This window comes from Lathamus discolor, chromosome 2, assembly GCF_037157495.1.
Source record: "Lathamus discolor isolate bLatDis1 chromosome 2, bLatDis1.hap1, whole genome shotgun sequence".
NCBI lineage: Eukaryota > Metazoa > Chordata > Aves > Psittaciformes > Psittacidae > Lathamus > Lathamus discolor.
Genome location: NC_088885.1, coordinates 140,172,547 through 140,189,318, shown reverse-complemented (window position 1 = coordinate 140,189,318; position 16,772 = coordinate 140,172,547). Strand labels below are relative to the sequence as shown.

Here is a 16,772-nt window from a genome sequence, read left to right as displayed (position 1 = left end):
AAATACTCTGAATGCATATCAAAGGTCGAAAATGGCTCAGGGCATTACTCTGTCACAAAGAAATGAAAATACACTGGATCCCTATCAAATAGTTTGGCAGCCCATAAACACTGCACTCTGAAATCCAAGTTTGGTAATTAATGTGAGAGAATTTTAAGTCAAATGAAATTTACTTTAATTAGAAATACATTATCTTTTAAATAGACTGTTTCTTTTTCTTACTGTAAGTCAAAATTATATTAAATTAAATTAAATTAAATTAAAATGATCCCATGAATATGGAGCAACAACCCCCAAGCTACAAACCAAAAATAGCATGCATTATTAGAATTAAATATTTTTCCAGATTTATTGGTTGTTGAGGGTTGTTCTGAAATTATAATCTACTTTATAGTACACAGAGCTGTTATATTTTAAGGAAATACCATTTTGTAGATGGTTATCAAAGCAGAAGATTAAGTCATACTTAAGAGAAATCATACCGGGCAAGGTAGAGGCATAAGAAAGAAAAGCATGCTTCTGCAGAGAGCATAAAAAACATGCCACACTTTGACAGGATCTGGCACCCCATCCTGTGCGGAATCAAGGTTGTTCTGATGGCAATTCTTAGTGGAATTGTTACGCAAATTAATGGTAAACAGATAAGGCAAGTCATAAGCCTATCAGTGGATAGCAAGTGGGTTCCTGAAACCTCTACCATTCCCCAACCTTTTTTGCCACATATTGTACAGAGTTTATAAATAAAGCCTTTGTATTATTTTGCTTTGGCCTGGCCTATATTGTCTATGTGGGTTGTGGATATTGCTAGGAAAGTAGCAGAAAGAGAGAGATAATTGTGTTTGCTTTTCAAGCATTCAATTGCTACTTTTTTAAATTGCTGTCACCAATATAAAAGCTACAAATACAAAATGCCTTCTACTGCATCACTATTTTACAAAGCAGAAAGCAATTTGATAGCAATACCACTGATTCAACATAATACAAAATAGATGAAAGGGAAGTAAGAGTCATTAAAATACTCTGAGTTTGAGCTCAGACGGAATGATGACATTTTTAATTTATTTCATTGGAGTGCGGAAAAGAAATTTTTACTGTGCCTGAAATATCATCTCAATAAATAAACCTAATACTATATAGGATAATGCATTTTTAAAATGCCCAGAAGTCCATTCATTCATATGTTTGAATGTCTTTCAACCACGAGTCTTTAAATAGAGACCCTGTCAAAATAAGGAAAACTTGAAACCTGTCAGACTTTCACTTGTTCTAGCTCCATATTCAAAAGTATATAGAAAAATATTTCCAAATTGACTTAGAGAAAAGAATACCATAGTATGAGGAAGGATAAAATTCTATTAGATTCTTCAATTTTTAAAGTGTAATTGAAATGCTGTGAAATTTATTACAAACCTCTACAATAAATGAGTCCTCTAGATTTTTACAAGAACGGTAAGCACAGTGGATCTTACTCTCCAAACTAAGGTTTCAGTTGTATCATGAACAGCTGTCTGAAGACATACTCGAAAGAACAGAAGATTAAACTGAGAAAGATCTCACTTGGGTGAGAAAAGCAGAACTGAACAATACTGGTATTTCCAACTGACCAAATAATGTTAAATTCTCAACAGCAAAGATCTTCACAGCAGCTATTGGCCACAGCAGCTATTTAGCTAAAAAAAATCACAGCAGGTTCAGAATGCTGATGCTGAAGTAATTAACACTTTTGGCTCCTCAGTTATTAGGTGGTCAAATCAAAAAGCTATAAAGAGCCTTCATGTCTTAAAAATGCTAAAATCCAGTAAATCACTATGAGATGATTTCAAAATGTCTCAAACTGAATAATATAAAATGGCAGTCACAAGTCATTCCTAAAAATGTTTGTCTATTTCTATTTACATGATTTCTTCAACATCATCACATTAGTCAGCAATTTTCTACATCACTTGAACTAACTTTGGTTTACGAAGTGAAAAGCATATACTGTAGCCTCTGGTGTAATTATGTCAATTTAAGAAGTAAAGTTTTTTCAGAAATAAACAATAGGGAGGAAAAAAGTTTGATGCTTTGATCAGTGAGACATTTCTGTACATTACAAAAAATAACTGCATGTTTCCAGCTTACTCAGAATACTGATACATTGAAGTATAATGATGAAATATAGAGATGAGCTATAGGGAAAAAGAAATTGAAATGCTGAAAGATCCTCTCTCAAAACCTTCTTCCACCATCACAGTTGACATTGCTATTATAATGACCATTGACACGTAAAGTAGTAGACACAGCCATGTTAAATTTCATCAAGTTTCTCCCCGCCCAACTCTCCAGCCTGTCCAGGTCTCGCTGAATGGCAGCACGGCCTTCTGGTGTGTCAGCCACTCCTCCCAGTTTTGTGTCATCAGCAAACTTGCTGATGGTGCACTCAGTTCCCTCATCCAGGTCATTGATGAAAATATTAAACAGCACCGGTCCCAGCACCGACCCCTGAGGTACTCCACTAGTCACAGACCTCCAGCTAGATTCTGCGCCATTGACCACAACTCTCTGCCTTCTTCCAGTTCTCGATCCACCTCACTACTTGATCGTCAAGCCCACACTTCTTTAGCTTATCTATGAGGATGCTGTGGGAGACAGTATCAAATGCCTTACTGAAATCAAGAAAAACTACATCTACTGCTCTACCATCATCCCTCCACCTAGTCACTTCCTCATAGAAGGCTATAAGGTTGGTCATACATGACTTCCCCCTCATAAAACCATGTTGGCTGTTCTTAATGACCCCCTCATCCTTGATATGCCTAGTGATGGAGTCAAGAATAAGTTGTTCCATCACCTTTCCAGGGATGGAGGTAAGGCTGACCGGTCTATAATTACCCGGGTCCTCCTTCTTGCCCTTCTTATAGATTGGTGTGACCTTTGCCATCCGCCAATCCTCAGGCACCTCGCCCGTTTCCCAAAGATGATGGAAAGTGGCCTAGCAATGACCTCCGCCAGCTCCCTCAGCACCTGTGGGTGCATTCCATCCGGACCCATCGATTTACAGATGTCCAGATTGCATAGCTGATCCCTAACCCAATCCTCATCTACCAAAGCAAACTCCTCCTTTGTCCTGACTCCTTCTGGGGCTATAGAAATCCGGGGCCCTCGGGGAGAGTCTGCAGGAGTAAAGACAGAGGCAAAGAAGGCATTCAGCACCTCTGCCTTCTTTATATCCTCTGTCTCCAGGGTACCCACTTCATTCAGCAGTGGGCCTATATTGCCTCTTGTGTTAGTTTTATTTGCTATGTATTTGAAGAAGCCCTTTCTATTGTCTTTAACCCGACTAGCAAGATTGAGTTCCAAGGAGGCCTTAGCTGTCCTAATTGCCTCCCTACATCCTCTAACAACTGTCCTATATTACTCCCAAGCGGCCAGCCCCTCCTTACATAATCCATAGATTCTCCTTTTCCACTTGAGTTTGCCCAGCAGCTCCTTGTTTAACCACGCCGGTCTCCTAGATCCCTTACTTGATTTCCTACTCATTGGGACGCTCCGATCCTGAGCTTGGAAGAAGCGGTCCTTGAATGCTAACCAACTATCTTGAGTCCCTTTACCGCCTAGTACACTTTCCCATGAGACTTCCCTTAGCAGTTGACTGAAGAGGCCAAAGTTGGCCCTTCGGAAATCCAGAACTGTGGCTTTGCTAGGTATTCTATTCCTCCCACACAGGATCCTAAACTCCACCATCTCATGGTCACTGCAGCCAAGGCTGCCATTGACCGTCACCACTTCGACCAAACCCTCCTTGTCGGCGAGTACTAAATCTAGCAGCGCTGTTCTCCTAGTTGGTACGTCCACCATTTGCATTAAGAAATTATCATCAATGCACTCGAGGAACCTCCTAGACTGTGAATGACTGGCTGTGTGAGTCTTCCAGCAAATATCGGGGTAGTTAAAGTCCCCCACGACGACTAAGGCATGTAGTCGCGAGGCTACTTCCAGTTGCCTGTAGAAAGCCTCATCAACTCCTTCATCCTGATCAGGAGGTCTGTAATAGACCCCCACAACTGTATCACCCATGCCAGTCTGCCCCTTGATTCGTACCCACAGACATTCCACTTGCTCCTCATCCGACCCCGGACAGAACTCAATACATTCTAGTTGTTCCCATGGTCTTGTAATTATCCACTCTTTCTAACAGATATTAATATATCAAATAGGTATCTAACAATCTAACATGTATCTGGAAGATATAATGAATTCTAATCAGGAGGCTCATACAAGAGCAGACTTAACAATAACCAAAACTGATGTAAAATGGCCTTGATCAGCTATATTTTCTTGGAAATGCCTTAACTCAATGAGCTCTGCTGTTCTGTTGGGAACCTGGAGGTTGCCACAGCCAAAGCACCCCAGCAGGCTTCACCCACCACACTGAAAGAAGTCCCATGGAGCAGGAACCCCAAGTACCTGGAAGGAGAACATGACAATCTCCAAATATGTCCAAATAGAATAATATTTCCACAGAAGAATCAGGATAGCAGACTTCTCCCTAGACCCGGGATACTGATAGGGAAGTGTTGAAGTTACTAAAAAATTACTGCCTTCCTTGGGAGAAGAAGAGGGAGATTCTCAAGGTTACAACTGGGAGTTAGGTGCTCGGCTTAATAGCCTTCCTCCCAGGGTTTTAAAATCAGCAATGTAACTAGCAATTAAATTAAATAAATTGTATTTATAGAGTGGATAAATTAGCTTAAGAGCTTCTTGAAAATTGAGTCTGATTTTTCAAAGCAGTGAATATTATTAAATAACATTCTATTTTAAAAATCAAATATATACAAGGAACCCTAATTTTGGTAAGTACTTTGAAAAATGCTAGCCAAATTTCTTACTTGAGATTGCTCTTGAAATGCTATTTATAAGAATACATCCTAAAAGCAAAATCTAAAAGTATTTGCTACAAACATCAAAACCTGTCAGTTAACGGTCTTGCACTTGAAGGATTACATTTCCTCCTATTTCCAGAGCCACTGAATTTCAACTTTACCTCTAAGGAACCAGCTCTAAAGTTTGTCATTCTGGCTGTCTACAGTGTGAAAAATATAACTGCTTAACTGCTACAGGTCCAGCAAAATATCATGGTGATGTGTGATACAAATGGCTGCTGAATCTTGCTACAGGTCTTTATGTCCAATGTGTGACAAATATGAAAGTTATTTTTGCAGCAAGCAAGTATCTCCAAGAAGTCTGTGATACACATCACAGTCTGAATGAAAAGAAACCTACAGAAATTTGGAACAAGAACAAAACCAGAAGGTTGTTGAAGTGGTTTTGTATTACTGTTTCAATGAGACTGAAGTGTCAATACACTGTCCTTAAAAGGGAATGCTAGAATGAAGACAATTTCAGTTAGCCAGCTCCCTAGTGGGGGAGCATGCCTTTGCATTTCTATTTGAGAATTGCTTGATGGTTTTGTGGGGTTTTTTTCATCTTGGCTTCAAACTTGACACACTAAACAAAGACTGAAACCCAGGGGCATTTCTCACCAATTAAATGAATTTTTATCAAAATGCTTAAACCATGTTAACAATGTTACTTTGGATTATTTGCAGAATACATGGCACTGCTTAGTAAAATAAATGATTAAGATGGTGATTTAAGCCAGAAAGTCAAAGAAGCTCTAGAATCATGTGTTCATAAATTGACAGGGTCAGCTCAGGTCTTCATCACTACTGACAGACCAGTGCAGCTGGTGAAGGACAAAGGTCTACTGCAGCAAACTCAGAAGTTCTACTTTGTATGTTTACCGAAGTGACTATTATGGATATGTCCACCTTTTTTTTATGGTGTCCACCTTTTTTTTATGGTGTCTGGATCTTTTGACAAAGTTATTTTTGCATGGTACTCTGTGATGCTTGTCTTTGCTGCCTCATAAAACAGTGTGCACACATTTTGGTGACCTTTGAAAAATACTGAGCATCCACATGGAAAAAGGAAGTAAAAGAAGCAGTAAGGTGAATGTTATCTAGAACACCCCATTTCACTTCTCAGAAAGATTCTGGCACATCCTCCCTATATGAATGATATGCAATAGTATTTTTAAAATGCTAAAGAAAAACACCTGAGGGGTCAGTGGGCCCTTACATTCTGTACTCAGAAAAATCCATTCAGATCAGCCATGCTATAAACTCGGCATTGTCTTCATGAAAGCCTGAGCACAGTCTTACTGTTAAGCTCTCTAACACTTTGTTTGCAAAGTACGCAAACTCCTCGAGAGCTCCTACCACTGGTATACTCCACAGTATAACCACAGGATATTTCACATTCTGATACAGCCACTTTAAAACATAGGCACAAACACTTGATGATAACTATGGCTCCACTTCCAGAAAAGCAAACAGTTATTAATAGAGATTCTTCAGCCATCCTAAGAATGCAAGACATCTTCATTAAGAGTAAACAGAAATATGGTCAAAGATTTAACCAAAGAATACAAAAACAACAGTGGTATATGCACCCATATGTAAGACTCAATTACAGTTAAACTAACAAACCTTTACAGATTAAAAATCTATCCATTATGCTATTGTCTTTTGCAAAATTGATTTAATTTTTCATTATAAAATCTATATTATATAATATACTGAAGACCAGCCTTTATTAATGTGGTTTAGTACAGATGGCTATTGTGGGGGTTGGATTTTGAGGCCTTTGGTTTCTGGTTTTAATTCTAATCAAAAATCAAATTAAGGAAAAAAATCCTACCAGGCACCCAATACTATACATCTGTTAGCATGCTAAGTACATTTAAACTGAATTTGGAGTTTACCTAGCCCTTTGCTTTTTGTTGACTAATTGCAGATTTAGAAGTCTCAGTCTTTAAAAGTCTCAGTCGCAGTTCAAGACATCAGGTTTTAAACACACCTGTCAAACTAAATATCACAGAATCTTTTAGAGATGTACAAGTCATTTAATTATATTTGTGCAAGTTCCATCCAGAATTATTTTTATTTTTTTTAACATAAGACAGATGGAAACAAAACAAAACACCATCCTGGTCTTTAAAGAAAAGTGTGTCACTGAACACTGACTATAATAACTCAAAAATAGAGGAATGTCATGTTCTGTTTATAAAGGTAAAGAATATCACAGTATATTCACTCTTGGAAGGCTTGGAAAACCTCTCAGGGTACCTTAAGATAAGAACAAATCCAAATAAGTGTGCTTTTCGTCTTCTACTGCAGTTGATCTCTCAATTACATAAATTTTTTGCCCTTGGTTTCTCCAATAGTTTATTGGTCAGACCACTCTACGGTTTGGCCCTCCACTCTCCAAGCTCTTCCAGTCTGGTCATCCATCTTTAAAAGGATTGTTTTAGTTTTTGTAGACTTCACCCTTGGCAATCATGTTATTACAAAGACACAACTTTGCATAAAAAGTAAAAAATCCAGGAAAAACAAACAAACAAAACAACCCATATTTCAAAGTCCTTGTCCATTTCAATTTTATTCTCAAAGTTAGCAAAACCTCTATTAATCCTTCATATTCTCTTGATATGAGAATTTTGCTCCAGATGTTGCAGAAAAGAAATGAGAACTCTATTTCCCTGCCTTTTATGGCTCTTTAAAGGTGGAGCTGTCCCCAGTACTCCAGCTTCTAACTTCTGTCCACCTCCTTAAAAAGCAGAAATAACTCAGCATTGCTACTCCATCCTTCCTCATACTGGAATAAATCTAAAATTAATTAGCCAACACTTTTTCTGCTATATATACACTGACTGCCTTTAAACTGTCATGGATCAGCCATTCCATAGTTTTGGTGATTGATTTTGAGGCATAGCTACTTGAGTAATCTCATGTCTAGGCCTAGACTAATTTTGTAAGGCTAAAGAATGTTTTCTGCATCTCTCATATTTGAAGACCACAGTAAGCATTATTTGCAAATTCAAGTATTGCCACAACGGTAACTGGTTGGTCTGAAATATGTTACTGATTGAAAAGAAAGATGCCTGCTTCATCACTAAGGTTCTTTGGCAGGTAAGGGCTTACTTCCCTTGCTCATACTGAATACATAGGGAATTGAACAGGCATATGTCTCCCTAACAGTTTTCACAACACTTAAATCCTATGAAATGTATTATTTCTGAAATATGATTTTAGAAACAAGTCATTAAAGCTGCATTGCTAAGCTCCTCCTTCACCAAAGGAAAAGGGGGTTGAGTCCCTAAGGACACTATCAAGCTCTACTGCTTTAAGCTAAAAAAAAAAAAAAAAATTAAAAAATACTCTTGTTAGCTTTGTGAACTTGCTTTTTGCTTGAAATATACAGCATAAGCTTTGCATGACTTTTCATAAGACTTTTCAATCAAAAAAATAGCCTAGGTATTTTTCAGGGAATAACATTTTCTCATTTTTGCAGTCAGAGATTATAATACCCAGATAGAGGAAATGGCAATATTTTTCTTTCCATACAATATTAACATATTCAGCTATTTAGCTTTCGCAACACCTCTGGGTCTACAATCACCTAAAATCAACAGTAAATTCTTCGATTCACATGAATGTTTGGTAGTATGGTAAAAACTGTGAAAACCATTTACTGAAGGAACTGGTAAACGGATAATCTTAGTTCCACACTTCTTAAAGCAAATTCTAAAACAATGGAAAAACACCCCCTTCCAAAGACATGTCTTTCAAATGTCACCCCTACTTTTAAGCAGCTGTTTTAGTACACAGCTGCTCAAAGAGCCTTGTACTGGAATGTGTAAGCTATTTAGTCATTGAGAACATTAGTTCTCTGCCAGTAATATAATGTACACCAGAAATTCAATAAAATGTCAGATTAATATTCCATATGTAAAATAAAACCAGAGGTTATGCACAATATGAAAGAAAAGCTATAATCAATAGAGCTAAGTTAAAGCTCCTTCAATGCTTTGACTTCTTGCTCTCTCTTGTTATCCTAGCCTTACGTTTTACAGTTTCTGGCATGAGAGAATAACTTTTGATCACTAACAACTCTATTTCTAATCAAACTAGTTTTATTCAGTGAAGCTAAGTTTGAAATTCCAGAGCATGAAATTTAACTTACTAAAATTATTCAGTTCTCAAATATATCCTCCCCAGGATGAAAAATAACTAGTTGAATAAGAGTGTCCATAATTTTTGTAGCAGTTTTAAAATGCAAAGATAAAATAAATCATAGATTGTTTTCAGGTGCTAGTTGGAAGCTTATAGGCTACTTTACAGATCATGGAGATGGGAAATAAGAACTGATATGACAGAAACTGAATTGTCTTACTGTATAGCACATGTCATCTGTTACCTTTTAACAGTTTTGGTAGGGTACATAGTTTATAGGTAGTAAAATTTACATATGTATATTAAACTTCAGTTCCTACAGTTTCCCAGTATTTAAATATTCTGAGGGGGAAGAGAGTGAAAAGTATGTAAGGTGAGCTGTGATAAAATCTATAGGAAAGGTAAAAAGAAAAAAATAACACAGAGAAAAGCAGTAGAAGAGACAGACCTGAGTTTCTTCTCCTCGACGATTCCACTTCTTCTGTGATCACATCGTATAATGTACAGACATAGACAAAGGAGATGGGCGTGAGAGGATGTATTCAGAAGGTTAAAACTGACACTGAGGGAAAGGGCCAAAAGTTGGTTTAGAGAGGAGTCTGCAGAGCAGAGTTAGTAAATGGGGAAAAAATAACACAGACACCAGAAGGAAAAAAGAAAGCTGAGGAAGAAGTGGTTAAATTACTGTAGTTGAAAAAGAACAGTAAAGACAGGGTTAGCATAGGAGCTGAGGAAACAACAAAAGTTATAAGTGACAGCAAAGTCAATCCTTGCAATGAAGCTGAAGAAAAAGCTGGATAGTAAAAGGTATGTTAACTAGCATAAACACTTTTGTTCATGACTTTTCAACTTTATGGAATGCCATCTACTTGAATGCAAGAATTCTTTTTCAAGTATTGAACATTCATTTTAATGTCACCAATGAGAACTCTTATTAATAGATTTTTCAATTCTTAAATTATTGTAATTTATGCTAAACCAAACGTCACATATTCAAAATGGAAAACAGTTTGTTTTGGGTTGTCTTTTTTTTGTTTGTTTTTCAAAAGTATATACAAGCTCAGGAATTTCAGAATCCACATAACACACTCTGGAAAGGACTGCATTATTGTAACACTCCACCAACGGCAATATTATTAAGACCAAAATACAGAACGTGAGAAAAACAAATATATAGCTATTAACTCTCATGGTCAAATCAGCAGATACTTTTTCAGAACCAAATGTCATCCTTATCTCACAGAAGTCTAGGTTACTACAAATGCATGCAAGTTAAATGCCAAAGCAACTATCTCATTACTTACTTTATTGCCTCACATTCAAAAACACACTGCCATTTCAGACATGGAGAACATCTGAGGGACAGTGTCATTCTCTGTACTGAATATCTATTTGTAGCAGAAGAATAGGAAGAATTCATCTTGAAAAGCAGTAATAATTACAAAGAACTGTGAAGCTACCACCACTAACAGAATGAATGCATTTTTCCAAAAATCATCAGAAATAAAAAAAAAAACGTAACTTTAAGCCCTGATCTAATTTCAGCTTGTTCATGATTCATTAATATGGGAGATGTTAGATTAAGAATTCTAGAAAAGTTCATACACCACAAAAATATCCTATAATTTTATCCACATCTTACAGTCAGTATCAAGATACCATTAAAAATGAAAAATGAGAATAAGCAACATAAGTCAACCAAATGAAAGTCAACACTAAACTACATCTGATAACCACTGTGTTCTGTAGTTAAACAATTTTATTCTATAGCTGGTAGATTATAATATTCATCTACTATCAAATGCCAAAACTGTACCAAAACTTTGTTGTAAACACAAGCAGCTTGTAACATACATATTTAGAATGCAGGTTTAGGCAATTAAATTTGATTACAGAATGCACACACCTCAGTGCTATATATGAGATATGTAATATGAAAGCATAGCTTCTGGCAGTTCTGACAACAGATGTAAAGTATTCACTTGTTAAATAAAAGTAATGATGTATAAATGTCTATTTAGAGGGGCGAGTACAATGAATCCATAGGATGAAATATAAATAAGCAAATACAAAGAGCTACTTCTCCCTGGTGTATTCAGCTTGAATTCATATAGTGTAGCTATAACTGATAGAACTGTTACATAAATAAATCATCACTACCACCAAAACCCAGCTGAAGTACTTAAAATTTTCTGAAAATGTTTTCCATATCTATGCCCCTGAAGTGAACACTCTGATATCAAAACCAGTTATTAGAAAGTCTTTATCACGACCCCCTCATACCACCTCATATAAAAAATAATATATTATTTATAATATCAATATCATATTATGCATAGCTTTGAGACGTGTACTGCATTAAGATAAATCCTTCTCAAGAAATTTTCAAAGGATGTTGGAATCACATTATTTTCAAATTAGGAATATGCCTGGTATGGTAATGCAAAGCATCTTAATAGTATCGGTGGGGCTCAGCATGGACACAACCGAAAAACTGGGAAGCTCCATTTGAACATTTTAGAATCAAATGACTAGTATTTGGCTGAATATCAGTCACATGTACCACTACTTAAAAAAAAATTCTAAAACTCCTCATAGAAAGTATTTATGAAAAAAATTACACATCAAAGTGGCAAACAAAAAGAATTTGTAAATTGCAAATATTTTTCAGTTTTAAGTTTTTACTGATGAAATATGTTAGTAGAATAATTATAATAGCAGTCAGAGAGTAAAATAAAAGATAATAGATATCCAACTGATAACCCTTGAGATAAATGGCTTAATATTCTTACATTAATTATGGCAAATATTAATGAATTAGTAGAAGTATCAGCATGGTAATGCACCAATTTCTTTCATTTAATAATGATAAGAAGAAAGTACTAACACACTGATTAATATAGACACAATAGCACTTATGTGAATCAATCTTTTCCTGATTCAGAAGTCATGCCATAAATCCTAAACCACAGCTTTGAAACTTTTCTGGCTATGTAGCTTGTAATCCTCAAAAATATATCTTTGTTGATACAAACACATTCAAATCTGAGAAAAAAAAAAAAAATCACTAAATAAAATTCTATTAAATTTACATCATGTCAATACTCAGTCTTCATCTGGATAGTTATTGCTTGGTGGTAGAACTGGCATTTAGTTAATTTTTCATTGTGATGTATGAGAGTAGTATGCATAATTTTATCATACAGAGATTTAGAAACAAATGGGACTCTCAATGAATAAGCTTACGAAGTAAATGAAAGTCAGGTATTTTACCGCAAGTCTGAACAAAACAAAAAAGTACCATCTACTTTATCATGCTTTGATGGAGAAGTTCTCATTGTAAGTAACGTGACTTATTAAAGAGAAGTATTTAGGAACTTAAGTTTTTAAAAAAAATGCAAACCTGCTCATCTGAAATTCCAGAAGCAACATATGATAAATAGATGTAAATTAATTACTCTTACTTTCCTCAAGGCTTTTCTCAAATTTCAGTTTTCTCTTCTCCTTAAAAGCAAAGATCTTTCACTGTATGCATGGTCTCAGAAATTTCCGAAACTATTTAAAGGTGAGTTCTTTATCTTAAACTGTAAAATCATGCACACAAAATTGCAGCTATATACTGGACAGATGCTGACATTTTTCCTCAAAAGTATAAGCAGAGGACTAACTAGAACAAAGAAAATACAGGGAAGACAGAAGCAAAACATACAATATCGCAATTACGCAACACATGTTATATATAATATACTCTAGAGAATATATGCTAGGCAGAGGCATCAAGAATAAAGAAAATGTGAGTTATTCATACTGAAAGATAACAGAGAATGTAGAAAACAATATACAAGAAGAAATCTTAAATATTCTCAGGAGCATGAACTCTATAAATCAAATAAAACAATGTAGACAGCATTACTTTTTCATAAGTCTCAAACTAAACAAGGAATTCAGAGAGAGAGAGGTTTCATGACTTTGTTTCTCTGAATAAAGTTCACATTGTAATTTTATAATGAGGAAAAAAGGCAACATAGTAACATTTCAAAATATTAATGCCAACAGTTATGTTTGGGATCTGAAATACCATTAATCCTGAAAAGATAATAAATCTCACTTAGAAGACGATTTAGGTAGTCAAACATCAACACTACTTCAGAAAAGATACCTAACATCCTGAATACAAATACACCCTCTACTGTCAATAAAGTATAGGCGAGATACCTTAAATCAGACAACTCTCCATTCTAAAACTATTCTCATCCTAATGATGTCAAGAACTTTCAACACCTACAGAATTAGATTGTCCAGGAGATCACATACTTAAGACTGCAGGAATAGTTTCCAAAACACAAAAATGCAGTAAAAAGGATATATAAAAAAAGGTTTAGACATTTTCAAGCCACTTCACTATGTTTCATCCACTGTAAATTATGATAACACCCTGAATTAATGCAATTTGGCTACAGCACTGAAATGCAATATTTGACTGCCCTATTCACACTGTGCAAGTCCCATACAGAGAGTCTCCTTTTCTCTCCGGAACCCAATTCTTTGTTACTTTAGTCCAGACTAGGCATATTGTCTTTCAAAGTGGCGAAAAAATGAAAGCAAATTTTAAAATACACTAATACACGACAGGACCATCAGTTTTATTCATACTATTTATTAATCTTAAGATGAGTCCCAGAAAAGAGTGCAAACACTCATTTGTTTTCAATAAAACAATTATTCATGCCATATCTACTTCACTTCTCACTTGCCACAGGTTAAAAAATCCTCATAGATTCAACATGTCTCTTTTTGTAAATTTTACGCACTTCAAGATTCCACAGCATGGTCATAAGATCTTCTGTACCTTCTTCCCCAGACCTTCCACAGCAAAGTTATGTCAGGGCCATGGACTTTTTATTCCTCCCTTTCCCAGTCCATTTCTTTTGAAAACTTCTACTGCGCAGTAAGTTTTCATCTTCAACAAACATGAACTACTCCGTGACTCCACTCTGCTCCTCTCTGTTTCACCAGTTGGTAATTTTATACTAGGTGACTTCTTTAAAACTGTAAATTTCATTTATCCAATGCTCATGAGGTTATTTATATGAAATTCTAATGTGCTCTCTGCTCTCCGTGTCCTGTCATTACTTTGTTTTTTCTAGGCTCATTCATTCCTTGTTTCTTACCATATCTCACTTTTTATATTTTCAAACAATTGCACTTTCAATTTTGATTACAAACTTCTTTTAAAATAACCACGACTTTGTTTTGAATTTTTTTTTTTTTATATTTTACTACTTCAGCTGATTCCATGGCAATAGATAACCTACAAATTATATTCACATTAAAATTATTCCTGAAAGGCTTTGTCTAGGTACAGGTCAAGGAATACGACCCAGGAGAGAGAGAGAGAGATATATTCCATGGATAAAACAAGCCTTCAGATTGAAAGCCAATTTATGTATATGCAAAGACTTACCATTTGTAATCATCCATTGCCTTTGTATTTTCTGATATGCTTAACCTACCATTGTCCTTTAAAACTTTAGTATTAAAGAAATATGACTTTCCCCTAAATAATTGCAAGGACACTCCATTTTTACTTCACTACACTCTGAGATGTATAAATCCATATCAACTATTCTGTCTCTTTTTGGTCAATCATAGCAAAATATGTCAGCACTTTCCCATTGTTCTGTTCTTCAACTATTGCTGAGAAATTAGAAGTGTCTGCGGCAAAGGTTAGATATTTGATGATTCTGCAATCTTTCCAACCAGCAACAATAACAAAACTATTACAGGATGGTTTCCAGATAATAAACATCAAATCTAATGTCTCCATGTGGAAAGAAGAAATGAAAACCAATAGTGTTTCCTTTGCTATCTCATGAAGATAGCTTTTGCATTAGCTGTATCAAAGAATTGATAGAATTAAGTATCACTGCCTTGATATCCTAAACTATGTATTTTTTCCCTTTAAACAACTCTGATGTGTTTAAGAGAGACTAGTGATGATACTAATCATTGCTTTTTAAGAAAACCAGTATCTTGCCTAATCTTATCTTTGTCAGAACAGAACACATTCTGCACCCATAGCCTACTTCTTTCCAACTTCTCATAAGGCCTCATATATGCAAATACAAAACCATGTGGAAATGTTTGCATGCTGTGCTGGTTTTTTTTCCTTTGGGTTTTTTTTTTTAATTCACTGGCCAAGGAAATGTAATTAGAGGATGAGAATTTTATTTACTTTCTTTTATATGCCAGCTATTAGAGCTCAAGAGGCAGGGGTGCTGAAAATAGAAATGCTTAATAATATCAGATAGGAGCAAATAACTACTCCACATGCTCTTTGATGTGGGGTGTCCCGAGAATGCAGTAGTCTCTGACAGAGTGCTGACATTGGAAGGGCACACACATTCAAGACATGGCTTGAATTTTGATGCTATGCTTACCTATGATTCTGCAACTTTACTCTTCCAATCCTTCAAAATCTTTGCATTAATACAATTGACTCTTTGTAAAATATGAACAACAGTTTTGCAAATTTCCTCAGAACTTAGAGATCACAGGCACTGCTAAGAAAACGCTGATTTCTGATATTCAGAAGCACAACTTTATCAGCATCTGCTATTGAAAAGCCTGAAACATAAGAACCATTTTACTACTTTATTTAATGTCCTTAAATTGTCCTCCAACAAATTTGCTAATCTCTTTTCTAGTCATGCATATTTCTTGAATATTAACAATTCACATGATTCAGTATTGCTGTTATCTTTTCTGTTATTTGGAATTAATTTTATTATCTATTTATGTTTTTATCTACAACTTGCTCATAGCTCAGTTCTTCACTCAAGGTATTTATGTAATCAGTATCTACTTTTTTTCTCACAGATTTTCTTAGCTGTAATACTGCCACTGCTATTTCCATGTGACTGTTTAGGTTAATTTCTTAACAGACAAAGTGAACGTAAAAATAGGACAAGATCCCATAACAGACTAGAGCAGAAAAATCCTTGTTTGGAAAGGCAATCAAAACAGGGCAACAGCAACATGAGGTGCCTGCATTCCTGCTTGCTTCTTGCTGCAGACTGCCAGTTGCAACCAGGAACCAAATTGTATTACTTTCACCTCGCTGATTTCTGTGCAGCATTTAAACATTTAAAGCATTCTTTAAATTAAAGCATAAAAACAAGGTGCTGGTGACAGCCAGCATGGCTTCACTAAGGGGAAATCCTGCCTGACCAATTTGGTGGCCTTCTATGATGGGGCTACAGAATTGATGGACAGGGGTAGAGCAGTTGACGTCATCTACCTGGACTTGTGCAAAGTGTTCGACATTGTCCCACACGAAATCCTTGTCTCTAAATTGGAGAGACATCAATTTGATGGATGCACCACTCAGTGGATAAAGAACTGGCTGGGGGGCCGCACACAAAGAGTTGTGGTCAATGGCTGAGTGTCCGGCTGGAGACCAGTAACGAGTGGTGGCCCTCAGGGATCGGTGTTGGGACGGGTCTTGTTTAACATCTTCATCGCTGACATGGACAGTGAGATTGAGCGCACCCTCAGCAAGTCTGCTGATGACACCAAGCTGTGTGGTTCAGCTGATATGCTGGAGGGAAGGGATGCCATCCAGAGGACCTTGACACACTTGTAAGGTGGGCTGATGGCAACCTTATGAAGTTCAACCATGACAAGTGCAAGGTCCTACACCTGGGTCGGAGCAAT

General features: G+C 36.0%; 1 protein-coding gene across 29 annotated transcripts in view; it reads right to left on the bottom strand.

Moving 5' to 3' along the window:
- RIMS2 (regulating synaptic membrane exocytosis 2) overlaps positions 1-16,772 on the bottom strand; it is a 452,506-nt gene that overhangs the window by 87,176 nt on the left and 348,558 nt on the right. For 9 of the 29 annotated variants that reach the window (XM_065668760.1, XM_065668765.1, XM_065668751.1 and 6 more), the window contains one exon: positions 9,505-9,537. The exons of 18 other annotated variants lie outside the window; for them this stretch is intronic. In XM_065668760.1, the coding sequence (XP_065524832.1) occupies positions 9,505-9,537 (33 nt within the window). Of the gene's footprint in view, positions 1-9,504; positions 9,547-16,772 lie in introns of all 29 variants that reach the window. 2 more of the 29 variants (XM_065668758.1, XM_065668774.1) reach the window with 1 other exon arrangement.